This window comes from Egretta garzetta, unplaced genomic scaffold (assembly GCF_000687185.1).
Source record: "Egretta garzetta isolate BGI_Z169 unplaced genomic scaffold, ASM68718v1 scaffold81, whole genome shotgun sequence".
Taxonomy (NCBI): Eukaryota; Metazoa; Chordata; class Aves; order Pelecaniformes; family Ardeidae; genus Egretta; species Egretta garzetta.
In genome coordinates this window covers 1707275-1722121 of record NW_009258671.1, presented here as the reverse complement: position 1 = coordinate 1722121, position 14847 = coordinate 1707275, and the positions used below count along the sequence as shown (strand labels likewise).

The window sequence follows — 14847 nt, the reverse complement described above, 5'->3', positions numbered from 1 at the left end:
CTGGAGAAGAGAAGGCTGCGGGGAGACCTGATTGAGGCCTTTCAGTACCTAAAGGGGGCCTATAGGAAAGGGGAGGAAAATCTTTTTAGTAGGGCCAGCTGTGACAGGACAAGGGGTAATGGTTTTAAACTAAAACAGGGTAGGTTTAGACTAGATATAAGGAAGAAATTCTTTACAATGAGGGTGGTGAAACACTGGAACAGGTTGCCCAGAGAGGTAGTGGAGGCCCCATCCCTGGAAGCATTCAAGGCCAGGTTGGACGGGGCTCTGAGCAACCTGATCTAGTTAGTGGTGTCCCTGCTCACTGCAGGGGGGTTGGACTAGATGACCTCTAGGGGTCCCTTCCTACCCAAAACATTCTATGATTCTATGATTCTGTGTGATTCTCAAAGCCTGTGTATGCCTTTCACTTTATTTACATCAGAAGAAATGCTCCATATGCAGAACACTAGAGAGGACATATCCTCACGAAGCTTTGTGAGGAATAAGTTTGTTAATGGCAAAAAGCACTCCCTGAAAACAGAAAGTAGACAGCTGTGGCAAGCATTCTGACATTCTACATTCTGAAAGGAATGACTTTTAAACAGTTCAGACATGGACTCCATTTTTACAAGCCTTCATTCATTTGCATAGATTCCATTAAGAAAACTCAAAGGTTTGTTTTTCTGATGTATGTAAAGACCAATTGCATATATGGGGATTTGTATTAGATACTTTTCATTCTTTAAAGCCACCCTATAGAACTTCACAAGTATGTGTATAGCATCTACTGTGCAAACCCCTAATGGTCAGCACTAATAATTCTAAAGATTTGAAAGCATTGTGCTGCTGTTTTATCAATATTATTTTAGGGCTATGATATTGTTAGGGGTACAAAGAACTCACATAAATATCTAATAAGAACTCAAATAAAAATCTAATATAAACAGCTGTTAAAGAAAACAGAGACTAAACCTATTTCAGGACTTGCCTTGTGGGAATGACTAGACACGGCACTAACGGTTTCAAATTTTGAGACAGCCTGAAATTTATGGGATGTAGAAATGTGATATCCCTGTGTTCCTGTGTTACAAATAATATGTTGCATTTCATGAAGGTGCATACAGCTCATGAGAACTACAGTCATTAATATTGTATCTGCCCAGTTGCATGTAGGTATGAGGAAGACAACCATTGTCCCATGATGTTGACTACCTATTGATAAGTGTGAGCCCTTGATTTACTAAAGAACAACGAGGGCACTCCATGAATGGAGGTCCTAAAATGTATTATTTTATCTTATAGTTTAAAAGCATGGAGAAACAGGAAAAAATGGCTGCTGTTTATGGAAGTGACTATATTTTAAGTAATCTTCTTAGACTTTATAAGAAGATGTAGTATGACTGAGTTGTAAAACAGTAAAATTGACATCTATTTTTACGATTACTATTACATGACTTCTGTTTAAATTTGGTTGTTGTGTCCCCCCCTATATTTGTTTCATGCTGTCATACAAACTAGATAATTCTTTGGTCCTGTAAAGCTACCGCTCATGGAAATTCCTGTTAGGCTCCAAAAGGAGGTTTGCTGGAGTCAGGGATGCAGCACTTGTCTCAGAGTGTGCATGAGCATCTTTTTTTTTTTTTTTTTACTGTGTTCTGCTTTATTCTTTCCACAGCAAATAAGTAGGATTAAGGGAGCATATCTTGAATGATTGATGATAATTCTGAGCACTGCAACTAAATCTTTTGACTGCCTGGCTTAGAAGTACTTATTAGCCCCATCAGCTTCCTTCGTATCAATACTCCCACGCTGTTATTTCTGTCTAACACACTGAGATAGTCTAGAATAGTCAAAAGACAGCTTAAAAAAAAAAAAGAAAAAAGAAAGGAACAATTAACTCAAACTTAATTCTGGGACTAGTTCTGGAAATTATTAGGAAACACAGAGGCAAGACACCCCACCCCCACCCCCCCACCCCCAACTCATCTTGTCAGTATTAGGGATCATTTATCCATTCTCTACTCTTCTTTAACAGCTTCTTTGTGTTTTGCACATACCAGCATTATCCTATATTCTTATTCCAACCCAATTCATTCCTCCATAGTACGTTCACATTAGGAACTAGAATAGATGCTCACGCTATTTTATTTATCTTTATCATGGGATAGTTATATCACAGATAGATACAAACAGGGAAAAGCCACAGTCTTGTTTAGGTAAAATCAGACATTTGCAAAACAGCCCCTGAGCTCAGTGTGGTTAGATGTAAAACTTCAAAGGATAAAGAAAAAATTTACAGTTTTACACACAGAGGCATAATGTAATCATTCTCCATGTCTGTTTGGAAACTTCTCCGAATAAAAAGAAATAATAATAAGATATTAGATATAATAAATATAATAAGATATAAGATAAAATAAAAAGAATAAAAAGAAAGTGGTTAATTAGATGTATCTATGGTTTTGGATACATTATAGGAATACTTCTCTGTTAGAAAAAAACAATGGACGTCAGAATTATTTTGGCATAGGCCAGTCTACTGTTCTGGTCACTACTGAATTGCATCATTCAAATATCTGACCAAACAGACTGAAAGGGGATCTCCAACATCTCATTTTAATTCCTTTTCCAGTCATTCATGTATTTTTTAGAGCTTTTGTCAACAATGAAAAGATGCTGTTCTGCACAATTCAGAAAGGAAAAAAACCATAATCTTATTTCTATTTTTTTCCATGGGTGTTGGTAAGACTGTGAAATTTCAGAACACTGCTTTAAAGTTTAATATGTGCGTTACTATAGATACTAACCTTCTTATGCTTCCAAATGTCTGCGCGTGACCTAAAAATCTTCCAAAATCTATGTGGAACATGTGTCCAGCATTTGTCAGCATTATGTTGTCACTGTGTCGATCACAGACTCCCAGAATGAAGGTAACAACACACCAGCCAGCACAGGAATAAAAGAAATTCCTTATTGCCTAGTTAGTAAAACAAAAGCACTTACTGGAAATATTCAGAGATGTTATTTGTTTGTGATGCTAACAAGAAACCCAGAAGTTGTAGCTCTACAAATGCTATGCATGTTGCTAAAATTTTAACAGATGGGTGTTCATCGGAATGTATAAGTAAGACACAAATTTCAAAGTTAGAATGCAAGAAAAAAATTATGCATGAGGTTTTCACCTTGTGTTTTACAGATACGTGGAATTCTGTGAAAAACTTCTAAGGTGAAATGTACTTAAGAAAAGCAAGCTTCTTGGCAGGAAGCTGACATTTTCTGTTCAATAGCCTGCATGTATATTGTAAAAATGATTGTTTGGAAATTAGTTGGAAATCCACAAATTTAACCATTTGTTTTGTAAAGAAAAGTTATTTTACACCCACCATATTGTTCTGTACCGACATGGGTCTTTTTTTCTCCAGAACTCAATTGCCTTTCTCAAATCCTAATTAATCAAGTCTCACAATATTCCATCCCAAAGAATTAAACCCCATTTTACAGAAATGAACTGAAACAAAGAAAGGCTAAATTGTTTTCTGCTCATAGCATCTGCGAATCTGAATAGACTATGGAATCAAAGCTAGTGTCACGCAGAGAGACCCAAGAGAGTGATTAAACCAAAAACCAGTCTAGCAGTCATGTTTATACAACCTACTCCTCTGATGCTCTTACACGTGGTGGAGATGTGTACTTTCACGGTTAGTCTGCTTTGTGTAAGTAGACTGGCTCATTCAGATATATCTCGTGAATCTCCTTACAGTATTATATTGTGGCATTTCTCTTTGCCAAAAACGAGCCCATGGCTGACATCGGAAAATGTACAAGCTAATGATCCGCTCACCAGACACTCATAGGTGGATTCCAGGTATTCTGCTAACTTCTGTGTGAAGTATTTAAAAACTGCAACTTCTTCTAGTAGAAGAATCTACCCAATATCTTTCACAGCACACAAATGCAGTGTCCTCTCAGGGGAGAGTTATTCCTATCCAAATGATGAACACTCTTCTACCCCAGAGCATAAGGAATAGCTTTTGTCTTTTTCTAATCTTACCTACTACAGTTTAAGACCTGAAAATGCAGTCCTTATTTGGAAGTCTTAACCTCCTGTGAATCTCAATCACAATGTGATTCATTTATATAGAAACCCAAACAATCCTGTTCTGTGATCTTTATGGTTTTGGACAAAACCTACATTATCCAATGTAAATCATTACTTTGGTGCTGAGGATTTCCCTGTAGATGGAGGATGCTGATACGGATGACAGCACTGTGGAAGAGTTAGGCCACAGCACAAGAGTTTGGTGAATTTTATGTCTAACTGTACTACTTACTCACTTTGATGACCTTGGATAAAACACCTAAGCTTTCTGTGATTTTGTTCACCCAACTGTAAAATGAGAATATTAAAGCTTATTCTGCATGAGTTTTTTGAGCACCTTAGAAACAGTATTGTATGAGTGAAAAATTATTAAGGAGTAAAACATAAAGCTTCATTCACCAGCAAGTGCAAGGTGAATGTAGAGTAGTAATTTTATTCACGCCCTATGCAATCAGATCTGGCTGTATTTTATATGTTCAAAAAATTGAAAGAAAATGGGTAGAAATTGGTTTTAGAATATTCCATATTAATGGTACTTTTTACAAACAGCAGCAGCAGCAAGAAATCAAGTTTTCAATCAATAACTAATAGTACCTCACTTTTCAGTTGAAATGTTGGCTGCACTTCTATCATAACACTGTAAACATATAAACTTGTAAAAAAAAATTCTGTACAGATTGTCCCTGTTTGATTGAATCAAGATGATATACTAGGATTTCAAGTGCTCTTACTGAAAATGTGGATGAACAAATGCCTATGGAATAATTACAAAATTACTAAAGTTTATCAAACATATTGATGCTATACTTCTACTAATAAATTTTCAGACTGGTAAACACTCAAAGCTCCCTTTAAAATTTTTGGTTACTAATGAGGTAGGGTTTTAAAAATTGTCCCAGCAACACAAACATTAGAAGTTTTTTGTGGGCCTCAGAACATGCTCAGACAACAAAGAATGAGTACAAAGAGTTCCTTAGGAAACCTCTGTTTCTATAAATAAAATTTCCAATTTTTTGGCTCATGCACGATGTCTAGTTTCATAAAATCAGATGCATCACATGGTATCCCAGAATGGGATATAAAAAGCATGGTCTTATGTGTCATATGACTAGGTAGTTTTATAAAACAGCTTTCTAAAACTCTGATAGTATTGACATGGTCATACAGAAAATCCACCAAGACTTTGCATGGTTTATATAAAATAAGGTATTTAGAGAGCTGACCTAAAAAATAAATGGGTTTGAGTTCAATACTTAATTTCTACTTCAGCTTCTCTTCGCTGTACTACTAAACTTCAAAACATCTCTGTGACTCATTTTTATAGAAAATGTATTACAATGCACCTGATCCAGAGCAATATCTCCATAGAAAGAGAGTGGTATTTAAGTCAATTGCCTGGTTTCTATGCCTGTGACTTGTCTGTCTTATGTCCAAGTCATTTGTTTTTGCTGCTCACCGCCATTTGGTTTCTTTTTTCCCATGGTAAAACATGAAATGTATAATAAGCTTCATTATGATGTTACCTCTTGGTAACTTGATTCCAGAGGATGGTGATGACGGAACCATTTTTTAATTGTGTTTTCTTTCAATGGTCCTATCAGACCAGACTCCCTGTGGATCTTCGCTAGTGTGGTAGCATCTGGCACCATCTGTACCAATCCTAATCAGATAGAAAAGAGTTCACATGAAAACCCTTCAACTTTAAAAAGATATGAAGACCATCGATGCATATTGCCTATTGTTGGATCATTCCATGCAGAAAAAATACATGCTTAAAAGCTTGTAAAATAATGAAGGCAGCAGAAAATATAGATCAGGATAGTTTTTCTCTTTCTCTTTGGACGTGAAAAACAAAGGGCACTTAGTAAAAAGTCACATATCTGCAAATGAGAAATAAAAACACCAATAACGATACTGTGGAAATCACTGCCTCAAGGTACCAAGGCCAACAATTTAGCAAGATTCAAAGTGGGTAGAATATGTAATCAAACAACAAAAATATATGTAAAAATAGGATCAGATATTTATTATGAAATATAAAGTTGTTTCATACGTGTTTATTGTCAAGAGTGCTACACAAATTTTTCTGCAGTATTTGATGCTGATCACAGCTGGGAGAAAGGATACTAGACAGTGCAGAAATTAGTCTGATCCCAGATGACATAAACTGGGACTTTGAAATGCAGAGAGAAGCCAAGCATTTTGCAATGCTTCAGCTGAATCCTCTGCTTCTACTGCATGCATGCACTTAATTCTTTTTTTGGAACTGAGACCTGGCTCGCCGGCCTTCTGTCCCTGTCCCTGTGTGTGGTCCCCTGGCACGTCATCCCACAACTCTGCGTTACAGGAAGGGCTTCCTCTAACAATTTCGGTTGTTAACAGGCTCCTCTACTGTACCATGTCTGGAAAGTGGGATCCTACCAGTGCTTTATTTGCTTTTCAAATTTATATGAAAAGTGATTGCTGTGTTCCCATGACTGTGAAATTATCATCTGATATCTCCTTGTGTAGAAAAGGTGGCCCATGGAGCAAGTCATTAGCCTAGGACTTGGAAGACTTGGGTGCACAAGGCTACTTCAGCACATGTCCTGTATGGGCCACTGGCATGTCATTTGGTCCTTTTATCCTTAATCATTAACTGTAAAGCAATTGTATTAACACTTCTGTATCTTATAAGGAAAGATATTGTGAGGAGAACCTGTCAGACCCCGAGAGGCTTTCTGCTGCTATGGTGCAGACTGTCAGGCAGGGAATATTATTTGCAGGTGATCCCTGCATCTTTCTTGGCAAAAATCAAATTAAATGTTAGTATATGAGAGAGACTATAATATTATGTTCAGAAATGGTATGCTTATATTATTTGCCTTTGAAGCAGAAGCCTTCAAGCTTTGACTCCCATCCCCACAAAGAAAGGAGGAGTCTTTTTCAGGTCACCTTAACCACCCATCATGTGTGTGAACTCATCTATACTTTCTCCTAGCATCTTCAGATCATTCATCCTCTCTCATTTCCTCTTTGTGGCTCAGAAAGCAATGAATTCTTTTTCTGGTAGTTTTTGTACAGCAGGTAATCTGGATACATCAGTCTTGTATTTGTGCAAGGATTATTTTCAGTAAAAGATTTGGAGAGTCAGTAAAAAATAGTAAGCTTATTGCTGTCAGTAAATTTCTTTAGCAAGCATTTGGTATCCCTGCTACAGCTCTGCTATAACAACCATAAAAGAGAGAAATAAAGCTTTCAGATGAGTCAGGCCTGCCCTAAGCAGCATATATCACAAGAGTAATATTTCAAAATAACACTGCAAAGCTGTCATCACTTGTCTACAGGTACTTTCCGTAGCCACATGCATCTAGGTTCATTTAAGCATCTATGCAGGTTCAAACTGGATTATAACTTTACTAGCTGTGGCCAATTTTCTCCAATGCTCTTTTTTTGATGTGTGAAGTTACTTTTAAAAATCTGGTGCAAGCTGATGGTGTTGAGGCTTTTGGAAAATTCTAGCCTAAGCTGCTACGAAATTCAATGAGTTTGGTTGTACTTATTCTGGAGAGGCACAATGAATAAATAAAATGAACATTCAGGAGTAGGGAAGTATACAGAATTTAGGGCCTGAGTAACAGAAAATCTGAGCATTTTTTTTCTTTAAGAGGGAAGATAAATAAGACACCTATGAAAAGAAAAGTTAACAGGAAAATTTTTGTATACTGCTGTTTACATGAGATATGAATAAAGTAATACAGGTAACTTGCATAATGTAAAACTGACCTTGGCCTTTTCCTGTAGATAAACACCTATAAATAATCATTTGCATATCCAGTCCCTCTTGGAGCCAAATGCTGTCCATCACTCGAATAATTTGCAGAACCAGCATATCTTGACGTAGATCATCACCTATCTGTGAAAATTGCACAAGAAATCCATGTTTCTCCTTCAATACCAGAGAGAAATAACTTCCTATTTCATTTGGATTTTTTCCCTCACCAAAATAGCTATGTTCATTTTACAGTAAATCCCTCTTGTTTTTCTTCAAAGTTGCTACTTATCTTTCTGCGTCAGAAGAGGACAGAGTAAATGGCACACATAGGCAGAAACAGTTTTGGCAGCCCCTGAGATAGTAACAAATGCTCCCTGATTAACTGCAGCCTTTCTGCTTATTATTCCTATGTAATTATTAGAGTTTGAAAATTTAATCCGGAGGTAGGATCCTAATTTAGTTACATTTCGTAAAGTCTACCTAATGCTAGATCCCTTTTCAAAAATGACAGCATTTGTCTAATGTTAAGCTTCACAACTTGGTATTTGCAGCAGGCTGAAGGGGAATTTTATCATGCATTTATATTTTATCCATGACATGATTCATATTCAGTTTCAAGCAGTGATGCAGTGTTGACTGATCTCCCCATGGAGTCGGTCAAACAACAGTCTTAGTGAAATGGGGCTTTAATTGTAGCCACAAGAGGTAATGAAGAGATTATCTTCAACCATGGCTGAGTAAATGGCCTGTGAAAACAAAAGCCCTGCTTTTTTTGTTTCCTCCTCCCCACCTCACCTTAAATATGTGTGACTTTTACTGGTGGTTTTAAGTGCTTTATTGTTTTATTACACTCTTTTTATATAAGCATTCCAAAATACAGACATTTAATGCTATGAACTATCCTTTAACAAAAAAATCAAAATATGTTTATCTTCCATTTAAAGGTAATCTTAACTCCAATTAAGTCTTCTTAGTACCTAAACCTGAGAAAAATCTTATTCTCTCCAATTATCTTCCCTCATGTATAAAATCAGTAGACAATTTAGTACGGTATCAGTGCTTATCATTTTACATATGCATTATCCATCATAAACAAACAATGGAACTATAGTACAAGTAAAAGACACTTTAACACAATGGTTTGCTGGCAGGTGAAGGTGATGTCAGCTATAATGCTTCTACAGCAGCTGGACAGCTGGTTGGTTGGTGAACGCTACTGAGCAGGGAAAATTCTGTCTAGGTAAAACCAGCACAAATGTTTAAATGCTGCGTGGGCAGGCATTTGCTGAAGTTGCTCAAGTAAGTAGAAACCTGTCTATTTAACATTGATTTTCAGATGAAATAGCGTAAGAACCAGCCTTCTAAATGTTCAGAAAAACTTAATGTTGCTAGCCTCCCCCTAACCTGCCTGGAAAGTATACTTCTATTCCTGAGAATCACAGCTGCTCTAAAGGTCAATTTAATTCAAGACGGCCTAGAAATCTTTTTTTTTTTTAAATTTATTTTCATAAAGTTTTAGGCTTCTGGTTTGGAACATGATACTGCAAAAGATCTAAGAATAATGTTTTTGGCAACACTGACCATTTTGTATCCATCAGCCATTTTATGAACTTCAGTGTTCTCTGAAAACAGCATCCACTGTTATGGACGACTTTTGCTCTTCTGAAAGTAACTTTAGATTGCGCATATTGTCTTCCACGGATGGACACAGCACTGACCTGAAGTCTGAAGCTTTGAAGGTGACAAATGGAAAATAAACCAGAATTTACTTTCAGAGTCAGCTCCTTCAAGTAAATCCACAGAGCTCCTCTGCTATTCCCTCTGCCTCCCTCTTCCTCAGCCCATTCTCCCATGCTGGCTGATAGGGCAGAATTAGTTCTTTGTAGCAAATGCAGTCTCTAACATTCCAGCATTTTGATTTGTTAGAGACATACAGACAAGGCTACTGGATTCAGCCATTCTGAAGTATCCCTTCGCTGAGACTTGCCCTCTGACTCCAGTGTGATAAATAAACTAGGTTTAAAATGTAAACTTCATATTTTAGCCTGGTTGTCTCCCCTAAGAAAAAAAATTGCAAGAAGTTGTTTGATTCTCCACTGATCAAAAAGTTGGTACTTCAGTGCATTGCCTCAGAATATTCTGTTAAAAGTTCTCGTGTCAAAAATAATTGGGAAAAGTGAACAGCAGAGACAAATCAAACATTCTCAGGCTCAAGGTTTAAAACATAAATTAAGTGAATTTCAAATCAACATTTTCCATACAAAAGGAACTGAAGATTAGAGGAACAACGTACCTTAAAAATAACATTGATGTTTCCACTCAGAGCATTTGCATTGATGAAGGAGATTTTTAATGGAAAAGCATTGGACGTAAAATACGAACATGACTTCAGGGAAAAGAAGATGAGAGAGAAGAACAACAGTGTCACATATACAAAACAGCAGGCTAATACAACACCTCTGAAAAGGTACCATCTTTAAATATTGCTCAGTAGCACTGATAACAAAAATAAATAATTCTTTATGCTAGTGACTGTTTAATTGGGTCAGGAAAATGAGAAATTCTTTTTCCCAGACAATTTGTTTCACTCAATATTCAGATTATATGAATGGGTAATATTTTCCGTACTGTTTTTCATTGTCATCCAGGTCTATTAATGATGAAGTTTGGCTGGACAAAGTACATAAGACTGATCTAATGAGAATCTGTAAAGCATTGAAAAGCCTTCGGTCCTATTATTTTCTGAAAAAAAAATTTGCCCAATCATGCAATCTTTACGGAAGCAAAGAACCTGCTAATTTCTTTGGTGACCTCACTCTGGCTGAGAATACAGGAAATTCTGAAAATCATGATCTATTTTATGTGGAATTTATCTTAATTAAACATAAACTCTGACTTCTCATGCCCTACAGCTCCTTGCACCTGAAGACCTCAAAGGGCTTCAGAAAGCATTAATTAGCCAAGCACTGCAAATCCTGTGCGAGTTAGGGTGGTATTATTATCGTCATTAAAAAAAAAGGGGGGGGGGGCACCCACTGAAAAAACAACCGGAGACAATGGTAAATTAATGGCCTGATTTATAGAAATAATGAGTGCCCCACAGGAACTACTGCTGTCCTTATTGGGTGGAGTGCAATGGAGGCTAATTTGAACAAAACCACTTCTAGACACAGCTGTCCCTTGCATTTCATCTTAACATCTCAAAGCACAGTGCAAGCATTCAAATATTGTCTTAGCCAAATCATACCTCTGCCACGTGCAATAGCTGTTACTGATGATAAAATCCTGACCCTATGGAATTTTGCCAATTGAAATGTCTCAATGAGTGCTTGAAAGGTTACTGTGAGATAACGCATTACTGATAGAGCTGGGAGCAGTGCTTGCTACTAGTAAAATCAATAGATGATACCAAAATGAACTAAATTTAGGCAATTATAAGCACTTAAAAATTCCGATTTGCATGATTATACTGACATACAGTTCAATCAAGAAGCTGCATATATTTATAGCAAGATAATGGCCTATAATGATATAAGAAAAATTAAAAAAAAAAAAATCTCTTCTGATACTCATATCTAAACATTTTGTATCTGCCCAGCCAAGCTGGTGTAGTATAAATGGCATGACTGTATGGTGCGATACCTTCCCATTAGTCATTATTTCCAAAAAGCCTGAAAGCAGTAAGAAACAGCAGGCTTCAAGTCCTTCTGACTTATATCATACACAATTGGCCCAAGCCTGCAGGGTGCTGGAAGACCTCTGTTCTCAGCCAGATCAAGGCTGAATAGCAATTACTTGGAGAATCACAGGTCAAAGGCAATTGAAGGGATCAGCACACCTCTTAGAATCAGGTCCACTGTGGATAATGAGCCAGAGAACAAAAATAGAGCACAAATTGCTGTAATTAGGCAGCTATAACCGGTAATATAGATGCACGTTCAGGTTTGTTTTCTCTGCTGCTGGATACATTTTCCTTCTCCAGAGATGGAACAGCTTATTCCTGGCATAATATTATTTATTAAAACATTTCTCAACAATGAATAACTGAGTATTAGTACTGTAGTCAAAGTCAAGTCAAGTAACACTAAAGAGCATTGTTTTTTCCTCTGTTCTGAAGTCTGTTTTAATAGGGCTAATAGACACAGATAAGTTACTATGAATATTTAACATTTTGGCAGTTCTCAGTCACGTGCCTAGTCCTACCTCAGCAAAAAGAGAGCTATCCCTAGACCTTTAGCTGCTCCCATACAAGACAGGGGAGAGTCTTAGATAAGACAAAATCCTGGGCAGGATGGTAACCAGGTCTCAGCTTCAGGGAAGCCGACTGCCCTTACCAGTCCCAACACCGTGGCAGGGCAGCTGAGCTGGGAGCAGGTTGCTTAAGAGTTTGAAATCTCTGCTGCTGCTACTGCGCAAGGTGAGACATGCATGCCATACCCACCCCACCAAGTCCCCTTCACCTCTGCCTCCAACAAAGGCCCCCAGTTTAAATGGGATTAAGCTAGGTATCAGTTTACCAGATGCCTCATGGTTAATACCAATAAGATTATTTCCCAGTCAATGCAGCCATTCACTCTCTCCCCCTTTATACAAAAAAAAAAAAAAAAAAAAAAAATTTTAAAATCATACTCCATTGTATGAACTAGACTTACATCTGCCTCTATGCCTTGGACAACCAGCGCAGGATTCAGGGGAAGCCGACAAACCTTTACCTCCTGGAAGAACTGCTGAAGCCTGTTGAGTTCCACCTTTAACACCTCCTGTAACATGTGAATCATTACGGCAACAAGAAAGAACATACCAGCAGCTTTTAAGCCATTGACTGTCTTTCTGTATTTTAAACAAGCAGTACAATTTCTGGAGCTAGTAGCAACCATGTAACCTTATAACAGCTAATGAGGTCACACTGAGGCGCAGCTATTAAAAATAAGAACTGTGATTTTACTCCACATTCATGTTTTTTTTCTGCCTAGATGCACTACCAGTTCATGCTGTCATGTAGGTTCAGATTCAATACCCTTCATTAGGGGCTGATTAGCCTTGCACCTGCTCTTCTGCATCTCACGTCTTTTTTGCCTTGCTGGACAACTTCATAATTTGTTGCTTGTTGCCTCAACTCTGATCTCCCTCACCTAACTGTAGGTGTGTTAACTGCAAGGTGTAGGAGTTTCTCAGCATCACAGTAACTGCAACCTTGAGACTAATCTCTAAAACCTGAATTATGCATCAGTAATGTATAATGTATCACTACTGTTTTCTTTTTTTTTTTTTTTTTTACAAGGAATTTTCTCTTTGCAAATATTTTTGTCTTTTTACTTCCATGTTTGCTTTGCTGCTCTCAGTAGCAACACTGGGAGTCTTCTGAAAAATCCTTTGAAAATCTTTGAAACCTTAACAAGGCAAAAAGAATTCATGATAACTTTTATGATAACCAGCAGTGGTGGGTATATTTTTATTTGCCTTTCTGGTCTGTCTTGCTGAGATCTCAGCAAGAAGCAGTTTTATACATCAGGTACGTAACAACAACAGTCTTGGAAAATTAACAGTTTTGAATTGGAAATGTACCTAAGCAATATAAAAGCTGCACCCGCTGGAGAAGACAACTGCAAGCCTTCTACTGCCAGGAATGCATCTCTGCAGATACGCGTACAGTATTAATTGCTGAATGCTGTATTTGAGATATTCAATACAGTCCACTCTGGTTGGCTTTGCTAAGGAATGAGGATGTTCAGCCTGTCGAGGACAACTCTTAGCAAAGTTTTCAAGAAATACCACAGCTCTGTAGGAGTCAAATATTTTGGGATGAGGTGCTGAATGTGAGCGTTCCTTTCAGTAAAATGTTAATCATCAACTTTGTTGCCATTATTTCTGACCACCTTCAAGACTGGTCGAGAAACCACTGATAAAGGAATTTGAATGGCTCGGAAGATTTGCTCACCACAAGAGTAATAGTGATGGCAGTTGTCCCATTAAACACATGTGTCTTACTCGTTTTCAGAGTAGCACAAAGTTTTACAAATTTTAGTCAAATCTTGGGTTCATTTATGTAAAGGACATTATAAGAAAGAGGTGTCACCTTAGAAAAAATAAAATTACCTGAAGAAACTTAGATGGAAGGGGAGGTATTTTTTAACAAACCTTTTTTTCTGGGTCGCTGGCAGCTTTTACTTTTTTGGCAATGTCTTCCAGAATTCTGATAAGTTTCCCCTCCTTAAAAAACTCATTGTTCAGGGTTTTTCCAGTACAGAATTGGAGAGCGGCCAGCAGTTTCCGATACCAGATTTTGAAATGAACTTCATTCTGTGCATTCTTCAACAGCCTGAAGGAAAGAGGGGAAAAAACATCTGTGTATCTAAATCTGACTTTTATTTTATATCACATCTAGCAGGAACAATAAATGCATGCCAGACTAATCTGTATTTGGTGACTTTGGGCAGCAGAGACTGAAAAAAAAAGTTGTTTATTTGTTGGCAGTATTCAACTCCCATTTGATAACTAATGAGATTCTGAGCCTGTTGAATCAATACGAACCTGCCATTTCTTATTGTTATACATAGTGCAGTGCCTGTATTGCTTCTTATTTCTGCAAGAAAAGTTTACAAAGTGAAAATAAGTTGTATTTTTTGAAGTCCATTCTTAAATATATACCCCTAAATCTAATCTTTTTTTTTTTCTCCTGCCAGCACACTTACACAATCAAGCACATCTTTCAGCTAGGAGGTACATTTAAAGACCATTTTAGTCTCAGACATATCATCAGTTCTAGGAACTTTCACTATTTTAAGTTGAGGAGACATTTCTGAAATTGGCTATACTGCTAAAAAGAGTGAAATGAGTAAGCCCACTTTATTCCTTTCCTCACTGGTAAGCGCTGGGCTATAGCAAAAACTCAGCTCTTAGTTCTACTGAAGTTTGTAAAAGCTTTGGAACGGGAGCTATTACCAACATAAAAGTCAGAAATAAAACCAAAACATACTTCCTCCCCCCCCCCACCCCCCCCACACCCTCTCAC

At 37.3% G+C, this 14847-nt stretch overlaps 1 protein-coding gene across 1 annotated transcript in view; it reads right to left on the bottom strand.

Moving 5' to 3' along the window:
• PIK3C2G (phosphatidylinositol-4-phosphate 3-kinase catalytic subunit type 2 gamma) overlaps nucleotides 1-14847 on the bottom strand; it is a 199628-nt gene that overhangs the window by 71078 nt on the left and 113703 nt on the right. The window contains exons 20-25 of the mRNA XM_009648693.1: nucleotides 13974-14154; nucleotides 12488-12595; nucleotides 10129-10221; nucleotides 7847-7976; nucleotides 5605-5741; nucleotides 2790-2959 (exon numbers count right to left, since the gene is read on the bottom strand). Coding sequence (XP_009646988.1) covers nucleotides 2790-2959; nucleotides 5605-5741; nucleotides 7847-7976; nucleotides 10129-10221; nucleotides 12488-12595; nucleotides 13974-14154 — 819 coding nt within the window. The remainder of the gene's footprint in view (nucleotides 1-2789; nucleotides 2960-5604; nucleotides 5742-7846; nucleotides 7977-10128; nucleotides 10222-12487; nucleotides 12596-13973; nucleotides 14155-14847) is intronic.